The 15,149-nt window shown below is 60.5% G+C and overlaps 1 protein-coding gene across 2 annotated transcripts; it reads left to right on the top strand.

Moving 5' to 3' along the window:
- Positions 1–752: 752 nt before the first annotated feature.
- GUCD1 (guanylyl cyclase domain containing 1) lies at positions 753–9,991 on the top strand (the record flags this gene model as incomplete). Of its 2 annotated transcripts, none has more annotated exons than XM_080717913.1 (6): positions 753–795; positions 6,029–6,113; positions 6,851–7,016; positions 7,855–7,946; positions 8,670–8,812; positions 9,900–9,991. In XM_080717913.1, 6 exons carry the CDS (start codon positions 753–755, stop codon positions 9,989–9,991), a joined length of 621 nt encoding a protein of 206 aa, XP_080574039.1. The 2 variants fall into 2 exon arrangements, with proteins under 2 accessions (XP_080574039.1, XP_080574038.1); XM_080717912.1 differs by having other exon boundaries at positions 8,571–8,812.
- Between the last annotated feature and the right edge of the window lie 5,158 nt (positions 9,992–15,149).

The raw sequence follows: 15,149 nt of genomic DNA, 5'->3' as shown, positions 1-15,149 counted from the left end.
CTGATGACAGGACCCGGGGACCGCGGGGAGCACCGCCCTCGAGCCGTCGAGAGGACAAGGGGGCCCGCGCGGCCCGGAGGAGACTCGGGGCCGGGGCCCTCGGACCGGGGGCGGCAGGGAGTGGCGCCGAGGGCCAGGCTCTCCCCTTACAATTTAACCTGTGGACCCGTCACCGCCAGGTGAGGGGCGCCCTGAGCGAGGCGAGGTGTGTAATGGCATTTAGAGGGGAACCAGGGTGCGGGCTGGCCCGGGGTAGCCGCTAGAGAGAGCCGCAGACGGGCCCGACGCTCCCGCGAGGCCACGGGCGGCGGCGGCGGGCGAGGGCGAGGCGAGGCTGACACCTGCGGCTGCCTGGGCCCCGCCCGCGCCGCCGGGGGCGGGGCTTGCGAAGGGACGGTCCCCGAGGAGCCAATGATCGCCTCGGGCGGGGCTTCCTGGGAGCGCTGCGGGGCGGGGATTGGGCGGGGGGCGGGGCCAGCCGAGCCGGCCTGCGAATGGCGGGGGCGGGCTTGAATCCCGAGGCCCGGGCCGCAGGGAGCCCCAGTCCGCGCCGGGGCAGGGCGGGGCCTCCGGGCCGCGGACCTGAGAAGCCGGGGCGGGACTGGGGGAGGGCCGGCCGCCGCCTCCCCTTCTGCCCGCCGCGGTGGTGGCCGCGGAGCTCGACGCGCGCGGGCCGCGCTCCTGGCCCAGCCGAAGCCGCAGCTGCAGCCCGCGCCGGGCCGGGGCCATGGGCGCCCCGCGCCGTCGGGGTCATGAGGACCGAGGCGGAGGCGGCGGGACCGCAGCTGGAGCCCGGTCAGTGCGTGTCGAGGGCCGCAGCCCGGCCCCGGGGACCGAGGGGGACGCCGCCCTGGCGCAGGGCAGGGTCCGGCCGCGCGACCTTGGGCCGAGGGCCGCCGCTGCCCGGGCTTGGAGCTTGGAGCCGACCTGGCCGGCTGGACGCTCCCGCCGCGGCTCCCCGAGACTCCCAGGGCTGGAACCCCAGTCTGTTCTGATAGCGGTCGCTGGGGAGGACCCGGGGGGCGGGGGCACCACCTTCCCCAGAAATGCAAAGTCTCGCTGGAGCCGTCCTGGGAGATCCCGTCCTCCCGGGGAATCGTGGAGGAAGGAGGCCCGAAGGGGAAGGAACTGCCCGAGTGCCCAGTAATGCGAGAGCTTTCGCTTGGCCCCTCCAACTGGCCTACAGTTGCTCTTGCCCCGAGGCAGCTGGAGCCCATTGGCTTGTCCGAGAGGTGGAGAAAGTCGGAAGTCAGGCTTGGAGCCCTTTTGGGGGCAGAGGCCAAGACGGGCATTTGGGTCCTGGCCCTCAGGTTGCTTGGCCAAGAAGTGGGAGGGAAGAGGAAGCAGGATTCCTGCTCTGCTTAAGGTGCAAGGTTGGTGGTTGTAAACTGTAAGGTGAGACGCCAGATCATAGAGGGCAGGAACCCTATGATCCAGGGCGGGTCCAGAGCCCTAAAGAGGGCAGAGGGGCAGGGGCATTGCCCCAGGAGCCGCCCCCTCTGTGACTGCAGCAGCTTGGGGCAGGAGCAGAGGCCCTCCCTGGATTGCAGTCCTACTTTTCCACTTATCTGACGCTGTCTTCTTTGATACCTCTCCCCGGCCTTAGCTGGGGTAATGGCTTGCATCTGTGGGGAGCTCTCTGTGTGGCAGGCACTGCTAAATTGTTTACATGCAGTGCCTCCATCGGTCCTAACAATCCAGGGGGGTAGGTTACCATGGTTATTGGCACTTGTGTGGTCGTGCAGACTGGGGGGCCAAGAGGGGTGAAGTGTCCAGGGACAGTGGACAGCCATTGTTCCCTAGTGACAGCCACGGACTAAAGCTAGGCCAGGGTTTTCTAGACAGACCTTAGCTCTCTGGTGGGGGCTGTTCCTTGGCCCCAGGCATCAATATTTGGCAGCAGCTTTGGGCTCTGAATCCTAAAGCTGCTATCAGGACAAACGTCAAGGCCTCGCCTACCCTTATCACCCCACACAGGAACGTCTCTGAATGGGTCGACCTGCAGTGTCAAGACTAGGGCGGCCATATGGGGTTGTTTACTCCATGGGGGACTCAGGATCACAGGGTTCTAGGGCTCGGGGCAAGAAGAGGAGGGGCAGGAGAGCAGCTGCCCCGCGTCACGGTTTGCGGCTGGGCACAAGGCGGGCCAGCTGGTCAGTGCCAGAGCCCAGGCCGTGGAGTGAGACGGGGAGCCTGTAGTCCAGATCCCGCGGTAAGGAGTAGGCTTGGGCATCGCCGGGCTAAGGCCTTTCTGGAAAGCCGTTCACCAAGCATGTCTGCCGAGGACTAGGAAGAAGCCAGTGTAATGCTGTCCTCACCCGTCCCTGCAGAATTCTCTGTCCACTGGGGAAAGCGGAGGCCGCCTCTGCGACTCCACGCTGAGGGGCCCTCAGAGGGAGAAGGACCAGAGCGTTGGGATTTCAGAGGTGAAGGTGACATTCCAGACTAAAGGTTATGCCAGAGCCAACACTAAGGAGTCATCAGCCTGCATAGAGACAAACGGAAAGGCTGGTGGGAGCCACCTAGGGCTTCTGGGAAGGGCAGCCCCCGAGGGATCGCAGCACCTACCTGCAGAGCACGCTCTCCACCCAGCTCTCTGCGGGGCTGTTCTGGAGCGCGAGCCTCTGGAGAAGAGAGTTTGGAACATTAGTTACCTTCATTATTTGCAAACAGGGTCCCACTAAGTTGCTGAGGCTGGCCGCAAACCTGAGATTCTCCTGTCTCAGCCTCACAAGTACTGGGATTATAGGCGTACGCCACACCGCGTGGCTCTTCTGACCCTTTTACAAAGCACTGGTCCATTTCTGAGGGGAGGGGCTCATGACTTCTCCAAAGGAGGTGATTACCTCTTAAACACTATGAAAATTATTTTATTTATTTATTTATTTATTTATTTATTTATTTTTGTGGTACTGGGGGTGGAACCCAGAGGCTTTCTATCTCCAGGCTACACTCCCAGACCTATTTTCTATTTTATTTGGAAACAGGGTCTCACTAAGTTGCTGAGAGCCTCACTACGTAGCTGAGGCTGGCTTTGAAGCTGTGCAATCCTTCTCTGTCAGCCTCCCAAGAGCTGGGATTACAAGCGTGTACCACCACGCTCGGCTTCACTATGAAAATTATATTTCATCCCTGAGGCCCTGTTTCAAAATGAAGAAAAATGGGCTGGAGGTATAGCTCAGAGGTAGAATGCCCATGGGTTCCATCCCCAGTACCACACACACACACACACACACACACACACACACACACACACACACCAAGAAAACAGAAAGCGAGGCCCTTCACAACTTAGTAAGACTATGTTTGAAAATAATAAGCCAGGTATGGTGGTGCACACTTGTAATCCCAGCATTTGGGAGGCTGAGACAGGAGGATCGCAGTTTGCAGCCAGCCTCAGCTACTAGGTAAGGTCCTTTGCAACTCAGACCCTGTTTCAAAATAAAAATAAAGAATAAGAAAAAATAGGGCTGGGGGTGTAACTCAGAGGTAGAATGCCCCTGGGTTCCATCCCTAGTACCGCCAAAAATAAATAAATAAAATAGGATTGGAGTGTAGCTCAGAGATAGAATGTCTTTAGGTTCAATCCCTAGGACCACACACACACAAAAAATGTTTTTTGAGCAGGGACTTAAATGATAGCTTTCAACTGCAGGGGGGGTCGTGGTCAGAGGGTGCGGCACACAGGCCGGGGGGATGGAAGCTGTGGGGGGCTGACGGGGCAGCCGGCACATGGGTCAGGCTAAGGCGAGCCCGCTGGGCAGGCCCTCACTAAGAGCGGTGGCCGGGTGGAGGGATTCCTCCAGCTGATGCGTGCGTGGGTACAGAAGTAGACGGGGCAGATGCGGGCAGAGCGCAGGCAGGAGTCAGGCAGGACTGAATCCATGGCAGTGTTAGGTGGCAAATGCATGAGGACCCCCACTGTAGGAGCCGGCTTCCTTCTAGAGAGGCCTCGGGCCACCCCAGCCCCGCCGCGGGTCCCCGGCTCGCTTGAACACCTGCTGTGGGTTTTACACACTGTGGCCCTAGGTGCTCATGCGTCCCGTGGGCTGACAGCTATTGTGGCCCCTTCATAAAGGGGAAACCGAGAGGCAGGTGACTTAGCCAGAAGATGGCCTGGCTGGTCCCTGGCTCATCACCAAGCCGCCACCTCCTGGGAACGGAAGCAGCAGGACGCAGCCAAGCTCCGCATAAACCTGGGGAAGAACTCCAGCCCCGAGGGGTGCGCGGAAGGAAGGCACGGCGGTGTGAGGCCAGGGAAGGCGCAGACGCCATGGCCTCCTCTGTGGTGCACATGGAGGAGGGTGCAGGTGGCAGGCAGGCGGGCCCCTGGTAGCTCTGCACAGAGCCAGGCGTGTAGCTCAGGAGAGGCCCCAAGGCCTCGAGGTGGGAAACGCGGGTGAGCTGGGGTTTCATGTGCTGAATAGGTGTCATTCCTGTGTGATGGTGAGGACCCTCACACCAACATTCGGAAGCCCTTCCAGTTCTTTTGTTTTAATTGGAATTGAACTATGGGCACTCTACCTCTGACCTGTATCCCCAGCCCTTTTTTTTGTGGTGTGCGCGCATGCGTGCGTGTGTGTGTTTTACTGGGGATTGAACCCAGGGGCACTCTAACTTTTTGAGTTACACCCAGCTCAATTTTATTCTTATTTGAAAACAGAATCTTGCTAGGTTAAAGAGAGTGTCACTACGAGCTGAGGCTGGCCTTAAACCTGCGATCTTCCTGTACTGGGGGTGGAACCTAGAGGCTTTCTACCTCCAGGATATACTCCCAGACCTACTTTATATTTTATTTGGAAACAGGGTCTCACTAAGTTGCTGAGAGCCTCACTCAGTAGCTGAGGCTGGCTTTGAACCTGCACGATCCTCCTGTCTCAGCCTCCCCAGCGCTGGGATTACAAGCGTGCGCCACCACGCCTGGCTCAGCTTTTTGTTTTTATTTTGAAACAGGCTCTTGCTAGGCTGCCGATACTGGCCTCGAACCTGAGACCCTTACAGGCGTGCTGTGCCTGTCCTGGGGATCATCCCAAGGACCCCGTGCGTGCCAGGCGAGCGCTCTGCCCCCTACGGGCTCCATCCCCAGCCCCTTCTGGTGCCTTAGACCCTGCACTTTGTCATGATTCGCGGGATGGCAGAGCAGGAAGGCCCTGCGAGCCCGTTGCAGCTTCTCCTCACCCCAGGGCCTTGGCACGCGCTGTCCACCCCCCCAGCACACCCTCACTTTCCCTGGCCCCGGCCACTGGCCATCGCTTCCAGCTTCTTGTTTGCGCCGTCCATGGGGACAGGGAGCTCTCCCGTGTCCCTGCTGCTCTTGGGAAGCATGCGTCTGTTGAATGGCCAAATCAGACCAAAGTCCCCCAAGCTGAGTCCAGGGAGAGGAGTCAGTTGCCCGGGCCACGGCCACCCAGCAGCAGAGGCAGCAGCGCTGAGCACCTGGGTCAGGACCTTTCCGCCCCACTTCACAGCCTGGCGGGGTGCCCTGAGAGTTGCCTGGGCAGCATGGGGGTGAAACTTGCAAGAGCATCCCACTGCTGCAGCCCGACCGACAGTCCCTCACCATGGCCTTCACATGTTAGATCTGGAGGCGGGCAACCACCACCACCACCACCACCACCACCACCACCAACCCAACCCCCAACCCCCCCACCCCCCCCCCCCCCCCCCCCCCCGGGCCCGGGCCCTCCTCTCTGCTCAGCGCCTCCCGCTGGCCTGGCCTGGTTAAAAGCAGGAAGCAAAACAGCCCTGCCCGCGTCCCCAGAGCTGCTCCAAAGGAAAGGCTCCAGCCGGGCGTGAGGGCACATGCACGTCATCTCAGTACCTGGGAGGCTGAGACAGGAGGATCGCAGGTTCATGGCCAGCCTCAGCTACCTAGGCCTCTGCTACTTAGTGAGGCCCGCAGGGTCCAGGCAGGCGATGGCTTGGGGGAGGAAGGAGGGTGGAGGGCCGGGGAGGCCCCGAGCCCCCGCAGGGTCCAGGCAGGCGATGGCTTGGGCGCTGAGGCACTAATAGCTCTGTTTCCACGCAGGGGACTTTGTGCAGCTGCCCGTCCCCATCATCCAGCAGCTCTACCACTGGGACTGCGGCCTGGCCTGCTCCAGGATGGTGCTGCGGTGAGCGGGCCTCCCTGTCCACACCCCTGCCGTGGCGTGGGGAGGCACGAGAGGCCACCTGGCTAGGGCACGTCTTCTGAGCTGTCTTTGGGCGCAGCTGGCAGTTGGCCCCTCTCCCACCTGGGCTCTGAGCCAGGCCACCCCAGTCACTACTCTGGGAATGGCTGGGCGCGTTGGAGGGCCAGGGAGTCCCTGGGGCTTGGCTCCAGGGCAGCCCAGTGATGGACAGGGTGGCCTCCAGCCTGTGGATCCCAGGAGGCTGCGGAGCAGAGGCCACAGGTGTATTACAGGAACCGTGAGTCGTCGATAGCAGCCTGGAACCCAGATCAGCCTCTTATCTATTGAGCACCCTGGACTCCTGGGAAAACGGGATCAACAAAAGGGCCCGGTACCTGTTGGAAGCCACCGATGTGGTTGGGCTGGGGGTACAGCTCGGTGCTAGACCTCTTGTCTAGTTTGTATGAGGCACCGCCCCCCCATCCAACACACCCCCCAAGAAATCAGAAAGCGCAGATGGTGGCCCAAGGACATCATCTTAGAGATGAGCAGAGAGGTCAGCAGCATGCCCCAGGTCACACGGAGACGGATCCAGCCCCCGGGGGCCAGGACCCATGGGCTCCTCAGGCAATGTGTGGGCAGGCCGAGGTTTCTTGGTGAAGGACGGGCCCCGGGGAGCGGGGGCCACGGAGGCTGTTAGGTCCTGAGCATCCTGGGCCTGCCGGCCCGTGTGCACGCAGGTACCTGGGCCAGCTGGACGACCGGGAGTTTGAGAGCGCGCTGCAGGAGCTGCGGCTGGCCAGGAGCATCTGGACCATCGACCTGGCCTACCTGATGCGCCACTTCCACGTGCGGCACCGCTTCTGCACCCAGACCCTGGGCGTCGACAAGGGCTACAAGCACCAGGTGAGCGCCAGCCGTGCCGTCACGGGCAGAGGCCGCCTGGAGCCTAGGCGGGCACACAAGTGGGCGGTGGTGGATGGGCCGCCGGCAGGCGCGCAAGCCGTATGGGGCAGGTGACCGTGTGGCCCAGCCTGCCTGGGCACCTGGGCACCGAGTCCTGACGCCTCCCTGTGTTCTTCCCTCCTGGGCCCCGGAGCTTGGCGCTCTGCCCTGACATGGCCGCATTTGCCTTTTCTGTCCACCGGGGCAGCCAGCTCTGAGCTGGGTAACTGGTGTTCTGCAAGAAAAAACAATCTTGCTCTTCTTCCTCCATCCCCCTGCTTGATAGACAGTGCCAGCTTTGGCAGCTGCACACACAGCAGTGCCTCCTGCCTCCTCGCCAAGCTAAAGCCGGTCTTGCCTGTCCTGGAAGCAGGTCTTGACCCAGGACTGGCAGAGCAGCCGCTGCTGGCCTCGTTCCCCAAAGGGCCACCCCGCGCTGGCCGGTGCCGGTCAGCCTAACTCTCCCGGGGACCTTCCAGACCCAGGGAAGAAGGCCAGTGGATCTGGATGGGTTGAGGCAGAGAGAGGGGCAGCCCCCACCATGGGGGCTCTGGCTCCCCTAACCTCCCTGTACCATGCAGCGTGTTCCGCGGACCATGCCCGGCTGAGCTCTGTCCAGCCTTCCCGGGTGGCCCGCCTCGCCCCTTGCCCGCTCGCTTCCTGGTTCTGTGGCGCCGCCAGAGGCTGACCAGCGCTGCCCAGGAAGCTCCCGAGCCGGTGCTCCTGCCCTCCTCCTCCGCTTCATCCACATGGGGTGCGGGCAGCCGGGGGCACCACTGCAGCCCGCCCTTCCCCTCAGCCTTTCTACAGGCGGCACTTTGACACAGAGGAGACCCGCGTGAACCAGCTGTTTGCAGAAGCCAAGGCCTGCAAGGTGCTGGTGGAGAAATGGTGAGCCCCCCCGCCCATCCAGCCCCCGCCTGGACGACCAGTGCCCGCGGCTGACAGCGCACGGCCTCGGGACGGCTGGGCCCCTGGAGTCGGGCAGAACTGGGTCTCCTGCGTGGGTACCGTGGCCACTGACCCACGCCCTGCCTTAGTTTCCCCATCCTTAGGATGGGGCTCGGTGGGGCTCCATAACCCCCGTGGATCTGCAGGGACAGGTGAGCGAGAGGGTCCACGGACCTTTCGCAGGACAGGGCCAGGGCCAGGCGGGGCCCAGCCTGACTCTGAATCTCTGGGAATTCAACTGAGCTGGTACTTTGCAGTGTAAACCACACAGGATTGTGGGGAAAGGAGAAATGGGGGGGTGTGGCAAAAAGAACCCCACTGTGCAGGCTGGTCCCACATGCCCCTTAGTGGCCCTCATCTGTGCCCACTGGAGCTGACCTCGTGTCTGCCCTTCCTGAGAGGGCCAGCTGGTCCTGTGCGCTCTTGGAGGCCCCCCCTCCACAGGGGTCCCCTGTGTGGCCCTGAGCCCCGCCCGTGTGCAAGGGGCCGGGGGCCGAAGGGGCGACGGGAGGCAGGCGGGGCGGGCCGGTGCCCTGGGCTGAGCACTCCGCCACCCGCCCACAGCACCGTGAGCGTGCAGGACATCCAGGCGCACCTGGCGCAGGGCCACGTGGCCATCGCGCTGGTGAACTCGGGCCTGCTGCAGTGCGACCTGTGCTCCAGCCCCGTCAAGTACTGCTGCTTTGCGCCCCGCGGCCACCGCTGCTTCTGCCGCAGCCCTGACTACCAAGGCCACTTCATCGTGCTGCGCGGCTACAACAGGGCCACGGGCTGCATCTTCTACAACAACCCGGCCTACGCCGACCGTGAGTGCCGGGCAGGGCGGCCGCCCCGCTCTCCTTCCTCCTGTCCAGGCTGGTGCGCAGGACGCGGCTCCCTGCCTCCCCCAGCGCCCTGCATGTCATCCAGCCCGCCCGCTACCCCCTGCCAGGGCCTCGCCTCCACGCTTGCAGTGCCCAGGCTGCAATCTTCACGTGGGTCCCCCCGGGAAGGCCCAGCCAGGCCTGGCCCTCGAGCCACACTGCCCACTGCCCGCGGGGCACGGGGAGCAGCGTCCCTGCCCGTCTGAGTGGCCCCGAGCAGGTTGTTTGCCCTCTCTGGGGCTTGGTTTTCCAGCCTCTAAGCTGGAGGAGGTCAGAGAAAGAGGTCCAGAGCAGGGCGCGGTGGCTGCGCCTGTCATCCCAGCACTCGGGGAGGCTGAGACAGGAGGGTCGCAGGTTTGCGGCCAGCCTCAGCTACTTAGCGAGGCCCTGTTTCAAAAATTAAAAAATAAGAGCTGGGCGTGGTGGTTCACACTTGTAATCTCAATACTTGGGAGACTGAGACGGGAGGATCGCGCAGGTTTGAAGCCAAACTCAGCTACTCAGGCTCTCAGCCACTTAGTGAGACCCTGCTTCCAAATAAAATGTAAAATAGGTCGGGGAGTGTAGCCTGGAGGTAGAAAGCCCTTGCGTTCCATCTCCAATATTACACACACACTTACACACACTAAAAAGCGCTGGGGATAAGCCGGGCGTGGTGGCGCACGCTTGTAATCCCCGCACTTGGGAGACAGAGACAGGAGGATCGCGCAGGTTCGAAGCCAGCCACGCGCGCTGGCTTAGGAGACCCTGTTTCCAAATAAAAATGTAAAAATAGGTCTGGGAGTGTAGCCCGGAGGTAGAAGGGCTTCTAGGAACCCCAGTACCACAAAAAAAAAAAAAAAAAAAAAGTGCTGGGGATATAACCTGGAGGTAGAATACTCCTGGGTTCATCAATTTCCAGCACAAAAAGAAAACAGAGAGAAAGCTCCCGGCCACAGCGTGCAGGGAGGCTTCTTGGGCGGGGCCGCACGCCGCGCCCTGGGCACTGGCGGGCTGGCGCCTCCCGCCCACACGTCACCCCGCCCCGCAGGCATGTGCATCACCAGCGTCAGTAACTTTGAGGAGGCCAGAACCAGCTACGGCACAGACGAGGACATCCTCTTTGTCTACCTGGACAGCTGACTGCAGGAGCCCGTCGGCCCGGGCCCTTGGACCCCGCTGCCCAGGCTGCCCAGTCTGGGGGCCGCTGGGGCCTCCACAAAGAACTCTGGGAAACTGAGGCCTCCAGTGCTGCGTGCCAGCCTGCCGCTTGCCCGGGACCGTGCCCAGAGGAAGTCCAGCCAACAGCATCTGTGTTGCCTTCCAGCCAGACCAGGGCAGTGCCTGCACTGCCTCCCCGCGGTCTCTTCACCTGCCATCATTGCTAAGCTGCGTGTTCTGGAGCCTGAGCCCCCGAGCCCCATCCAGGCGTGTGGCGGAGCCCCATGTCCTCGTCCCCTCCTGGCTTCTGGTGTCTGCGACCAGTCACAGGCCCTGGCCCCTGCCATGCAGCACAGACGCACCCCGGTTCCTGGCCACCTCCAGGGACTCAGCTCTGCAGGGTCAGGCCCTCGGGAGCGGGCTGGGCCCCGGCAGACAGCACCCAAGAGGCCTCCGGACACCAGCCTGGCTCCTGCCAGCAGGCGCCCTCCTGAGAGCGGGGCGCCCCAGCTGGAGGCTGGGTGCCCGGATTGACCCCTAAAGCAGCTGCCTTGAGTCACGCCAGGACCCTTGCACAGAACTCTGGCTTCCCCGACTCGGAGGAGATGGAGCTGCCCAGGGTCAGCCGGCCCAGCAGGTCCTGAGGGCTGGAGCCAGGGCCTGCCTTCTTCTTCTTCTTTTTTTTTTTTTTTATGGGAACAGAGGTATTAGTTCTGTCGAGACTTAAGTTTTCACTTTTGTGGTACGAGTGGTACTTTCAAGTAAAACAATAATAGATTATAGGTACTTTGGAACCACTAACACCTCTTTTCAAGGGGCAGCCACGCCAGCCAGGGCTCTTTCCCAAAGGGCAGGGGACTTTGACCCGTGGTCTGAGCGCCAGGCCCCTCACCTTACAGAGGAGGCGGCCAGCCTGCTGGGAACAGTCTAACCAGGACGGTGGCGGGGCTGAGTCTTGAACCCAGGTCTGAGCCTAAGAAATAAGGGAAATTAATCATTTCCAAAGGGCCTGGGGCCACCCACCCCCTGGGCTGCCTCTGGACTCCTGGGGCTTGGTTTCCCCGTGCCCCAGGAAGTGTCTCCCCCCTAAGCTACCTGGCCCCTCCCTCACTGTGGAAGCGCCCTGGGAACTGCCTACCAGGGTTGTCAGACCACCCAGGTCTCTGGCCCCACAATTCCAGCCGTGGCTTTGGGCCAGCGAGGCAGTCAGCCTGGGCTTCAGAGACCGCGCTGGCTTCAGTCTGGTCTGTTTCCAGTGCCTTAATGCTGGGCGGCCAAGGTCCTGGGGACTCCGGTCCTGAGCCCAGGAATACCACAGGGGGCCACTTGGAGTGTGGGTGTCCTAGGAGAGGCTCAGGTAAAACTGTGGTGAGGATGGCCGCGAGAGGGAACCCACAGGAGAGAGGGGAGATTCGCGAAGCTCTGGATGGCTGCTATAGAAAGTGGTCCCAAGCCTGGCGTGCGCTTGTAACCCCAGCATTCAGGAGGCTGAGACAGGAGGATCGCAGCTCGTGGCCAGCCTCAGCTACTCAGTGAGGCCCTTTGCGACTCAGTGAGACTGTTTCAAAATAAAGAATACAAAATAGGAAGGAAGGAAGGAAAAGTCACACGGCACTCATCCATCCAGGACTCTAGGAAATTGCTCTCCTGCGCCCAGTGATGGCTTCTCAGGGCAAGTCACGAGCTACAGGTCACCTAAGAGTAACAGAAAGGCTGCCGTGCCCAGGGCGCACCTGCCTGCGGAGGAGCGCAGTGGCGGGCCGGCCGGGCCCTGCTGAGGAGGAGCGGGAAAGGCCTGCCCTCCGCCACACAGGGCAGCGGACGGCTCTGATCACTAGCCACTGGGGGCGAAAGGGACCTTTTGCATCGCAGAGATTTTATACGTAAATATATTTTGTGTGTAACGAGCCATTCTCAATAAACAATTCTCACTGAGCGAGGCCGGCAGCTGTAACCGGCCTTTGTGTAGCGGGTTGATCGCCGCGTTCGGGTCTCCTTGGCGCAGGCCCGCGGGAGCCCCGGCTGCCTGCCATGCCCAGAGCTGGGGCGAGCCAGTTTCCTGCTTTCGGAGGCCAGAGCCTTGCGTTCAGGCCCTGATGCGCCAAGCTGCATTGGATTCTCAAAGAGGGCTGGGCTGTGGGAAGGAGGACAGCGGAGGCCGCAGAAGGAGCAAGAAGGGGAGCCGCAGGGACAGCGCTGCAGGCCTCCGCACGCCTCCGTCTGAGCCCCACGCGGCAGCCAGAGTGGGGCTCTCTAGGCTTTCACCTGATCAGTTCATTTCAAGATTCCGCTTCGAAAAAGGAAGCAGCGTTTGCCGGGTGTGATGGCTCAAACTTGTAATCCCAGCATTCGGGAGGCTGAGACAGGAGGATCGCGGTTCGTGGCCAGCCTCAGCTATTTAGTGAGGCTCTTGGCAACTTAATGAGACCCTGTTTCTAAATAAAGAATAAAAAAAATAGGGCTGGAGGTATAGCTTGGGAGTACATGCCCCTGGGTTCCATTCACAATACTGCAAAAAAAAAAAAAAGAAAAAGAAAAGAAAAGAAAAAATAGAAAAAGTGTTTGACGCCAGGTTTGGTGGCATTTACCTGTCACCTGAGGCTGAGGCTGAGACAGGAGGATCGCAGGCTCAAGACCAGCATGTGATAACTTGGCCAAACCCTGCTTCAAAATAGAAAGGGCTAGCCAGGCGTGGTGGCGCACGCTTGTAATCCCCGCGCTTGTGAGGCTGAGACAGGAGGATCGCACGAGTTCAAAGCCAGCCTCAGCTACTTAGTGAGGCTCTCAGCAACTTAGTGAGACCCTGTTTCCAAATAAATTATAAAATAGGTCTAGGAGTATAGCCTGGAGGTAGAAAAGCCCCTGGGTTCCACTCCTAGTACTACCAAAAAAAAAAAAAAAAAGTGAATCAGTGCTGAGCATGGTGGTGCACACCTGTCATCTCAGTACTTGGAAAGCTGAGACAGGAGGAGTGCAGGTTTGAGGCCAGCCTCAGCAACGTAGGATGTTAGCAACTTAGCGAGACCCTGTTTCCAAGTGAATGAATGAATGAAATGAATTAATGAAATGAAAGCAACCCAGGCTCCAAGCACATACGTGGCCCCTGGAGAGCAGAGGCTGCAGGCAGCACGTCGGGCCCAGAGGCCAAAGCCCGGCTCGCCCTTCACAGGCCATTCCTGGGCTCCTCTGGCAGACCGGCTGCTTCCAGTGGGTTTGTGGACTTAAACCGCTGAGATCCATGTGATCTCAGAGGACACTGACTAGACGCAAAGGAAAATTAGCAACTCAATAAGTATTGGGGATAATAAAGAGCATGCCCCAGAAGGCGACGGGAGATCAGGGCCAGTAACAGATGGCTCTGTGGACCCTCTCTCTCTCTCTTTTTTTTGGCGGTACTGGGGATGGAACCCAGGGCCACTCTACCTCCAAGCTATACCCCCAGCCTGATTTTTTAGTTTTCAAAACAGGGTCTCACTGAGTTGCAGAGGCCCTGCGTAGCTGAGGCTGTCCGCTAACCGCGATCCTCCCGTCTCAGCCTCCCGAGTGCTGGGATTACAAGCCTGCGCCACCACACCCGGCTTGGACTAAGTTTCAGAACAGAGCTGTGAACAGTCTTGTCTAGCACCTTTAGGGGTGTCCTGTCCCCTTCAGAGAGCCCACCGGTGAGAATTTATTTGCAGCAGGGTGCTGACTGGGCCAGCCTGACAGACACTGCAGGTCTGGTTCCCTCTGGGAGATTTTTTGTGTGTGTGCTGGGGATGGAACCCAGGGGCATTCGACCTCTGAACTACACCCCCTACCCTATTTTTTATTCTTTATTTTGAAACAGAGTCTCACTAAGTTGCAGAGGGGCTAAGTAGCTGAGGTTGGCCTCGAACCTGGATCTTCCGGTCTCAGCCTCCCAAGTACTGGGATGACAAGTGTGCGCCACCACGCCCGGTTCCTCTGGGACATTTAAAATGAGGCTCCCACAGCAATGGGACCCAGCTGTTACTACTTGGACACAGTTTATCTCTATGTAACTCCGGTTCCATGCAATGTGTCCAGACCCCAAAAGTCACTGGCCTAGTCCGTGGGTTGACAGGCGGCCAGGGGGTCATCAAGACCTACACTCATCATGGCTGACTGCCCACCGTCAGAAGCAGCCCCCCAGTGACCCAAAGGGGTGAGCCGACGCGCTCTGGGTGACTGCTGGCCCCTGGGGGCTCTGTAGCTGGGAGGGGGCGGTTCCTTCATCTCCTGGCCGCCGCCCAGCCTGGCCAGCCGTGGGACCCAAGGACGCGCAGCCCGGGCCTGCCCCCGTCCTCTGGCTTCTGAACCGAACTGAGGACACCAGGAAAATACGCCGTGTCATCCTGCCTCGCTGCTGGTCCCCAGGGCCGAGTGATGGGACCAGCACGGATTTGAACGTTTGTGGAAAAAACCTCAATGCCCGGAAATGGAGGCGGAGACTCCCACGGCCCTGGGCCCCTGGTCCCTAGCTGGTTCTTCCCCCTTGACCTTCCTCCTCTCCGGGGCTGCCTGAGGCTCTGCCCTGAACCCCGCTGAGACCTGGTGCCTCTCACGGGCGTTGGAGCGTCTGCTGAACCAGGCCATCCAAGCTGTTTAAAGCCCCTGGGAGCCCAGCACAGCGGAGCAGGCCCTTAATCCCAGTATTTGGGAGGCTGAAACGGGATGATCGCAGCTTTGAGACCAGCCTCAGCAATTTAGCAAGACTTCAGCGACTTAGGGGAAACCCTGTTTCAAAGCAAAAACTTAAAAGGACTGGGGTCTATCTCAGAAGTAGATACCCCTGGGTTTAATCTCCATTCTCACACAAAAAAATGGGGGTCTGGAGTATAGCTTAAAGGTAGAATGCCTCCAGGTTTAAACCCAGTACCAAAAACAATAGCCGGGCGTGGTGGCGCATGTTTGTAATCCCCGGGCTTGGGAGGCTGAGACAGGAGGATCGCAGGGGTTCAAAGCCAGCCTCAAACTAATTCCCTTCAGGCAGTCCTCCCAAACACATGGGGCTTCCATTCAGATCTGAACTGGTCTCCAGAGGCGGCGTGTTAAGGGCTTGGTCCCCAGCCTGTGGTGTTCCTGGAGGTGGTGGGACCTTTGAAAGGCGAGGCCTAGGGGAGGAGGTTAGGCTATCGGG

Source organism: Muscardinus avellanarius (assembly GCF_963383645.1).
Source record: "Muscardinus avellanarius genome assembly, chromosome: 21".
NCBI lineage: Eukaryota > Metazoa > Chordata > Mammalia > Rodentia > Gliridae > Muscardinus > Muscardinus avellanarius.
The sequence above is the reverse complement of the archived record's forward strand: the minus strand, read 5'-3'. Positions and strand labels throughout refer to the sequence as shown.